General features: G+C 42.9%; 1 protein-coding gene across 1 annotated transcript; it reads right to left on the reverse strand.

The window, feature by feature from the left end:
* Positions 1-2,097: 2,097 nt before the first annotated feature.
* On the reverse strand, positions 2,098-5,749 carry psmd6 (proteasome 26S subunit, non-ATPase 6). The gene is made up of 8 exons (XM_026168619.2): positions 5,405-5,749; positions 4,601-4,806; positions 4,050-4,195; positions 3,727-3,946; positions 3,532-3,640; positions 3,200-3,368; positions 2,394-2,471; positions 2,098-2,314 (listed from the first exon to the last, which is right to left on the reverse strand). Exons 1-8 carry the CDS (start codon positions 5,547-5,549, stop codon positions 2,218-2,220), a joined length of 1,170 nt encoding a protein of 389 aa, XP_026024404.1. The 5' UTR covers positions 5,550-5,749; the 3' UTR covers positions 2,098-2,217.
* Between the last annotated feature and the right edge of the window lie 3,108 nt (positions 5,750-8,857).

Here is an 8,857-nt window from a genome sequence, read left to right on the forward strand (position 1 = left end):
AGGCACTGCTTTAGTTGTCCACAAAGCAAGCCAAAAAGCTGCTATCAGCTTTGCCAACTACTTTTATTTTTTATTTTATTTTTTTTAAGTAAAAGGTGGGCAGTCTTGCTTATGAAGCGGTGATGGCGCATTTGTGGATTGAAGAAAATCTGTGCAAGCTGTATAACTATAGCCACAAGTTACTTACACCGCTGAGTGAATTCCACAGCTGTATGTGGGCAGATGTGAATTGTATTTTATTTTATTTTTTAAACATAGGGAATCAGGTATGGTACGTCTTAACTGGAGCAAACTTGCACGTCACCTGTCTTCTGTGGGTATGATTGTCCCTCCTGTGTGTAACCACTACCCAAGCTCTGGACGTTACAGTTTGAATGCCTCGCAGTAACACTATGTTCAGAAGAGATTTGTCACAGTAGACGAGGCATTGTACTCTTGTTCCGCTGTCAAAATAGTCTTAAATCAGGCAATACTTGCCCCACTCGTTGGGAAATAGCTTAGGTCAAGAGGTCTCGGGGACGAGCGTTACCGTGTGAGATTCATGGAGATGGCTTCACTGGATATAGATCTTAGATCTTTTGGCAACACCTGTTTTATGGAACCTCCACTGATGTCAATTAGTGTGGAAAACCTAGTAGACTTTTTTTTTTTAAAAATCTTCAGTTAGCTTTTTTTTTCTTGTAGCCTATGTATCAAACAAGTATTGAAGTATCCCTATTTGAGAAAACATATTTTGTTAACAAATTGTACATAGTTCAAATATGTATTTTTGCACAGGCATTTTTTTGTACACGCAGAATTTTTGGTACAATTTTGAAAAATCATTATTTATTTAGTAAAAAACAAAAAACAAAAAAAAGAAAGTCAGAGAACATGACTATTTGAAGTGGTTCACTGCCAAGTCTATATAATGCAATATGCCTATATGTGGAAGCTGAAGCATCTCATGAATCGTGTACTGGGATCCTTTAGGGAAAGAAGTGTTGTCACTGTAGCATGTGTCTGTATGACAGGAAACCTTTATTCACTTTTCAAGGTCTCAATCACATGTGCTTTTACAACACATTTTATGTTGCCTACGAATTAATAAAATAAGTTACTCTGTGACCCAATTAGCCTGTGATTCTGCGATGTCGTGCAGGCTCGAAGCTGTGCCCCCGCTGTCTAACCATCTTTTGTGGACTCTTCAGTCGTAACACTTTGTAAACCTTAAACACATTTCATGATTGAAACATGTTCTTTTATTCCGAAAAAAAAGAAAATAGGCTGAAGGGACTTCAGAAATTATTGCAAGGAATAGGAACATTTTTACGGTCCAACTGCTCGCGTCGTTGTTGCCAAACGAGTAATTTGAATCACAGCTTTTAAAGAACGCGTTGAGCAGCTCTTAAAAGAAATATCAAATTAAGAAAGTGCCTGAATTTGTTTCATCCCAACTGTTTGAGGACAGTATTCGTTGGGTTGTTTTTCCCCTTACTTGAATGTTCAAAGTATTTAGGGGATTTGGCTTTAAGTCTGCCTCTGAACCCTAAATGTAGTGGAACTTGAGCTTGTCAGCTGCCCATTGCGAAACACTTGTTCTGTTTTTGTTTTCCATTGAGATTTTCTTAGCATCGGTGTGTGGCCTAAGCCCCCTCCGGGTTATTAGGGTTTGTATTTAAAAACTTCACTCAAGTGTTTTGTTTACCCTCAATCTCTACTGACATCTCGACTTTGTTTCCAGTACAAGGAAACATTACGAGGATGTTTTCTTTCTTAGCACCGTAGACTTGGAATGTGAAAGTGACAGAAAATACAGCTTGTCTGGGAAGAAAAAAAATAAAACCACCATTCATACTATGTAAAAGCGTGTATAGTTTTTTTTTTTTTTGGTTTTGTTTTTGGGGTATACATTATCAGAATCATTTTCAGCTGGACTTATGTATTGGCTGCTATGTAATTCATGAACAAAACATAGGTTAGAATTAATATTTAAAGTAAAGATTGTATAGTATATTTGTTTTGTAACAAGTTTCTGTAAATAAAATAATTTATACTGCTATTTATAAGAAACGATGTGTCTGCCTCTTTCTTAAAACAAACAGGTGATGCAATGTCAACAGTTAAACAAGTTTTATTTACACAACTGAAGAGTTACTTTGACAAACAAAAGGTCTCAGTATGCCAAAAAAGAATAATACAAGCCCCTTGCTTTAATGAAGATGGCGGCCTCCGTGGTTACATGTTAATAACTCTTGACAGCTTCTGGACTCTGTTGAGAAGCAAGTCGCCCTTCTTGATGGTCTCCTGGTACTGCCAGTTTTTGCTATCCGGTCTGCATGCAAGAACAGGACAAAATTTTAGTGCTCTGGGAATTACTCGAAGTATTGTGGTTTCGATGATAGTTTCATTACCTGTTAGTTTCCACAATTTCATTAACTTTGTCAATTTTACAGTGGAGGCGGCCAGCAGCTATGAATCGGGACAGTTCCCTGTGGGAAGGAGATGGGCATATGTTGCGTTAGCCAGGACCAAAAAAAACCCAACACCAGCATTCCCTAAAATCTGAACAGGGAATTTGGACAACTTTATTTTGACAAATGTTTTCTGTGAATTATTTAGGAACTTAATGGTGACACAAATGTCCAAGAAATACTACAACAACCAACTGCTGCCCTGTAGCTTCATCATATGTAACAGGCATTAGGAGCAAGAATCGCCCCCCAACAGGAAACATAGCATTAACATAGCATTAACTCCCACATTTATGCTGATAACACCCAGTTTTACATGATGACCATCGGCCTATAGACTCCTAATTATATTCTTGAGCAGAAGTAATTCTGATTTAGTAAGTTTCCAATGTACCATCCTGATAACTGTTCTAGACAGATGGTCCAGTTTGAATGTAACAATTTATAGCACAAGTTATTCCAAGACACTAAACCTCATCTATATACATATACATCTTTTCAAGCATGTATATTATGTGATATGTACTTTGCTTTCTGTTTACAGTGTAATTTGTGCTTACTTTATATTTACGTGTTCAAAATAAAACAATCAAAGCATACCAAGAAAAATAAATTTGCACACTCAAAGACCGACAGTTAAGTTTTTCAGTGTTGCCTTCTCGGATGTATTGGCACTCAATAATATTTTCCAAATCTTGCAGAGTTACATAGTATATGCACAGGTGTTTAAAAACAAACAAACTCACTGGTCAATGAACTCTGTGCTGACACCAAATGCCTCAGCCATGTATCCCAAAGTAAGAGATCGGTAGGACTCTAGCAGCTGGCTGTAAGCCTGAATCCTCATCTCCCTCACGTAGTAGCGGTAGTGTGGGGCAAAGAGCCAGTCCTTCTTCATCTCCTGCTCCACCGTGGCTGTGGCACAAAGTTTCACATTTAATATTTATGTTTTCAGAATATGGCAAAGCACCAACACAAGCATAGATAATGGCTGTAAGTACAGTCTCTTCGCATTCAGATGTTTTTCTTGAGAATACACACACAACAACAACAACAACAACAACAACAAAAACCTCACCCAGGGACTGGAAGAAGACTGAGTAACGGCACTCGTAGAGTGAGAAAAGGTACTGGCGAACAGAGGGCAGACTGTGGAGCACCTCCAAGATCTCTGCTCCCTTTATAACCTACAGAGAAACATATTTAGTACATTTACCAGCAGACATGTTGCCAAGTTACACATCTTGTGAGCAGACACGAGTCTCTCTCCTACCTTTTCACGGAGGTCAGGCCTCTTGAGAGCAATCATGCAAACATAAACGGTGTAGGTAACAAACGTCTTGTAGTCCATGAGTTCGTAGGAAGTGAAGGTGGAGACTGTGTCGAGGAAGAGCTCAGCAGCTTGCTTGAAATCCCTGATGGCCACACAGTACAGGCCCTGGTAAACCTTCAGACGATTTCTCCTGTCCCAGTCTCCCCCCTCCTCGATAAGGCTGCGGTGAACAGAGATGCACAGACAGATGAGTATTAAATAGAAAAGAAAAAAAAAAAAGTGCTGACAGATTTGTTTCAGAACAAAGCTTTAAGAGCCTTTACCTCTTGGCTTTCTCCGAGTTGCGTGTGATGAGATCACTATCCATATAAAAGAGGCCAATCCTCAGGAGGTAGAAGACGATGTCTAGTCTGTGACCCAGAGCCACAGTTTTGTCATAAGTCTTCCTGAATGCAGTTAGGGCGCCCTCCTGTGGTGACATCAGATAAGATCAGGCAATAGCCAATCTTACTTTTTGTACATATAACTTTGAAGTGGCAACTGTGATAACCTTCATGCAAACAGCTCTAAGAGAATAAAGGGAAAACAAAATTAAAAACTCATTTCCAGCAATTTAACTGCTGTAAACTTAGTGTTGACATCAAAGGGAATTGTCAACCCCTTTGCTGTGATATCTGGGAACTCCAAGGAGCAGCTATTGTTGGAAAAATTCTGAAAACTAAACTTTATTCAATATGTTTCACCCAAAACACTTAGAAGCAGATATGTGTTGTAGAGTGTTAAAACTAAAAAGATATTCCAACATGCACAGGCATTAACAGTGTTCATTTTCCTACCTGGAAACTTGAATATTCTGACTGCTCTGAAAACATACCTTGTCTCCAATTCTGATGAGATACTCTGCCTTGGCCATCATAGCGTCTCGGATCTCACTCTCTCCCAGGTTCTTCTCTGCATCCTCCAGCACATCATCTAGGCGCTTCAGCTCCTCCTCGTTGGCCTTTTTCATTTTACTCAGCAGGTCACTATCCAGTTGCCACTTCAGCTCCTTGCACAGACTCTCGTAATACGGCGCCATATCTGAAACAGAAAGCACGGTGGTGTAAAACGTGAAACATCGCTAACTTATGTGACTGAAGTTTTAGAACTTTTATGCTATTTGTGGCTTTTTTGCTGCACTTTTTGAAACTTATTCTTTTTAAACTGTATTGCTTATTGCAATTTAGAGGCTGGTGAGAAACAGTATTTCATTTCAGGCTGGGTAACACCATACGAAAATGACAAACGTCTTGAGTCTTAACACGTAGCGTACACCTTTTACGTCTCATATTAACGAACCGGGAAAGGATTTTAACATGACATCGCAAAGGTTGTCACCTTATCTTAAGGGAAATGCAAAGGCTTAAAATACTGCATAGTGAATGTAAACTCTCTAACTTGGTAATGCTATGCAAAATAGACTACACAGTGAGTTCCACAGTTGACGTCTTCTGTTATCGTTAGCTAGCATGCTAACTTTCCTGCGCTGCCCGTCATTTATTATAAGTTAACATTTTATACATGAGTCACATCTATGGAGCATTTATGTGCCCGGTGTCTTGATGAAGAGACAAAATCGTGCACTGTGAGACTCGTGTTTCCAATGAAACATCTTTTACTGGATGAAATGCTAACTCACTGTTAGCTTTGATAGCGTCCATGAGCTCCGTCTTCACTTTAGCATCCTGTCGGTGACCGTCCATTGTGAGCAGGAACTTCAGCTGTGCTATCCTCAGGTCGGGGTTCTTGGGAAGACCCTCTTCCTCTAGATTCTCTAACGGCATTTTCGGGCTAAATTATATAAACAAATGAACAAACTCAAGCCTTTCTTTGAGTAGACAAAGCCTACAACGACTCGCCTTTACGCTAGTGAACGATGACTACGGAAAACACTGGACTCTGCTGTTTCCGCCGCAGCAGCTTTCAGCAAAGGGAGAAAAGAGCGGAGACAGACTGAAAGCTAACAAGAGACTTAGAGAAGTGCTGCCCCCTGTTGGAGATTAGTGTGAACAATGCCACTGTTATTGTGCGATTCGTTATATATATATCTAAATATTAAAGCTATATACACACCATTCTTGAAAGTACTGACCATTTTCATCACTGTATTCACAGTTTTGCTCTCACTGTAAACAAAATCCAAGTCAAAGTCAAAGTCAGCTTTATTTAAAAAAAAAAAAAACGTGTACAGATCATCCACAGGAATTTTAAATTGCAATGCTCCCACGGCCCTCAGTGTACACTAAAACAACATAAAGATAAAAAGATAAAAATAAAATAAAAGTCTAAAGCGGGTGCAATAGGTGTCCTGGAGGGAGGGAAAAGAAACACCTACGATCCTCTCCGCTGCTCTCACTTCTCGTTTTATCAGCATGTGTAGCTTCCACAAACAGGAAGGGACACAGTGTAAACGTGAAGGGGTGTGTTGTCAAGTTATATTACTTGTTAAGGAAAATATCTAATCAGCAACAGCTCAAGATGGAAGAAAGGTGATTTAAGTGACTTTGGTCTTGTTCGTGCCAGACATCAGAGGAGAATGGCCAGACTTGTTCACGCTGATAAAGAATCAGAATCGTGTTTATTGGCAAAGTATATGTGCAGACACATACAGGGAATTTGGTTCCGGTAGATGGTGGCTCTTAAGCACAGCAATGTAAATCACACACACGCACGCACGCACGCACACACACACACACACATACGTGTCTATATATACACATTACACATACATACACAAAGCTGTGTAAACCAACTATAAATAACGAATCTCAACTTATATACATAAAATACAGAAATGAATGAGGTGGAATGAATACTACAAAATGTACATAAGGTGCAGCTGCAGTCTGGCAGTGGGAGCAGTGTGACAGGTCAACTGTTAAGAAAGAAAGAAACTGTTCCTGTGTTGGGTGGTCCTGGTCTGCAGGCTTCTGTACCGTCTGCCAGAGGGCAGCAGATCAAAAAGTCTGTGTGCAGGGTGTGAGGGGTCTGTGATGATTTCCCCTGCCCGTTTCCTGGTTCTTGAGAGGTACAGATCCTGGATGGAGGGCAGGGGCGTGCCGATGATCCTTTCTGCTGCCCGTACAGTCCGCTGCAGTCTGCTCCTGTCCTGTTTAGTGGCTGCTCCATACCAGACTGTGATGGAGGAGCACAGGCCAGACTCAATGACCGCAGTGTAGAACTGGATCAGCAGCTCCTGTGGAAGACTGTACTTCCCCAGTTGTCTCAGGAAGTACATCCTCTGCTGGGTCTTTTTGAGGATGGAGTTGATGTTGGTCTCCCACTTCAGGTCCTGGGAGATGGTTGTACCCAGGAACTTGAAGGTCTTCGCAGTTGACACAGGGCTCTCTGATATGGTGAGGGGGAGCAGAGTTGAGGGATGTCTCCTGAAGTCCGCTGTCATCTCTACAGTCTTAAGAGTGTTCAGCTCCAGATTGTGCTGACTGCACCAGAGTACCAGCCGCTCAACTTCCTGCCGGTATGCAGACTCATCACCATCTTGAATGAGGCCAATGACAGTGGTGTCATCTGCAAACTTTAGGAGTTTGACAGCCGAGTTCTTGGAGGTGCAGTCGTTAGTGTAGGGGGAGAACAGTAGTGGTGAGAGGACACATCCTTGAGGGGCACCAATACTGAGGGACCGGGTTTCAGAGGTGATCTCCCCCAGCCTCACTTGTTGCTTTCTGTCTGTCAGGAAGCTGGTGATCCACTGACAGGTAGCTGGTGACACGCTGAGCTGGGAGAGTTTGGAGGAGAGAAGTTCAGGCACAATGGTGTTAAAAGCCGAACTAAAGTCCACAAACAGGACCCTGGCATAAGTTCCCGGGCGGTCAAGGTGTTGCAGGATGTAATGCAGCCCCATGTTCACTGCATCATCCACCGACCTGTTTGCCCGGTAGGCAAACTGCAGAGGGTCCAGCTGGTGGCCTGTAATGTCTTTCAGATGGGCTAACACCAGTCGTTCAAAGGATTTCATGACCACAGCATTCAGTCCTGTGATGGTGGGTTTCTTGGGAACAGGGATGATGGTGGAGCGTTTGAAGCAGGAGGGAACTTCACACAGCTCCAGGGATCTGTTGAAGATGCGAGTAAAGATGGGAGCCAGCTGTTCAGTACAGGTTTTGAGGCAGGAGGGTGAGACGCCATCTGGTCCGGGGGCTTTCCTGGGCTTCTGTTTCTGGCTCACATCCTGAGTGTGTATTCTGAGTTTCAGGGAGGAGGAAAGGGGGGTGAGAGGTGTGGTGGAGGTCGTTGAGTCTGGATTGGAGTGGGTGGTGGTGGTCGTTGAGTCTGGATTGGGGAGGGTGGGGGTGGTCGTTGAGTCTTGATTGGGGAGGGTGGTGGAGGTCGTTAGGTCTGGATTGGGGAGGGTGGGGGTGGTCTTTGAGACTGGATTGGGGAGGGGCAGGGTGAAGGGGGGAGAGGTGGAAGTTGTGTTGGGGGTCAATGTCTGAAGCAATGTCCCTGGGGAGGGGAGGGTGGGGTGTGGGAGTCTGTCCGTCTCAAACCTGCAATAGAAAGTGTTTAACTCGTTGGCCAGGTCTTTGTTTGCTTCAATAGTGGGTGGGGGGCGTCTGTAGCTGGTGATTTCCTGCAGGCCCCTCCACACTGACACAGGGTCGTTGGCTGGGAGCCGTTCTTCCAGCTTCTGGGAGTAGATGCTTTTAGCTGCTTTGATCTCCTTGGTCAGTGTGTTCCTGGCTTGCTTGTACAGGGCCCTGTCACCACTTCTGTAGGCGTACTCCTTGCCCTTACGAAGATGTTGGAGTTAAGGAGTGAACCATGGTTTATTGTTGTTGTATGTGCAAAAGGTCTTTGTTGGCACACACACGTCTTCACAGAAACTGATGTATGATGTCCCAGTGTCCGTGAGCTCATCTAGGTTCTCAGATGCAGCTTCAAAAACAGTCCAATCAGTGGAGTCAAAACAATCCTGCAGTTCCTGCTTTGCTGCGTTAGTCCACTTCTTCACAGTTTTGACTACAGGCTTGGCACGTTTGAGTTTTTGCCTATAAACTGGAATAAGATGGACCATGCAGTGATCAGAATGTCCCAAAGCTGCCCGGGGCACAGAGCGATAGGCATCTTTTAG

The sequence above is a fragment of the Astatotilapia calliptera genome, chromosome 5, assembly GCF_964374335.1.
Source record: "Astatotilapia calliptera chromosome 5, fAstCal68.1, whole genome shotgun sequence".
NCBI lineage: Eukaryota > Metazoa > Chordata > Actinopteri > Cichliformes > Cichlidae > Astatotilapia > Astatotilapia calliptera.

Coding starts and splice junctions, on each gene's coding strand:
- psmd6 (XM_026168619.2), bottom strand. CDS start 5,549: ATGCCGTTAGAGAATCTAGAGGAAGAGGGTCTTCCCAAGAACCCCGAC. Junction 4,196..4,600: donor TCATCAGAATTGGAGACAAG/GTATGTTTTCAG, acceptor ATGTCACCACAG/GAGGGCGCCCTAACTGCATT. Junction 2,472..3,199: donor AGCACAGAGTTCATTGACCA/GTGAGTTTGTTT, acceptor TCCTTCCCACAG/GGAACTGTCCCGATTCATAG.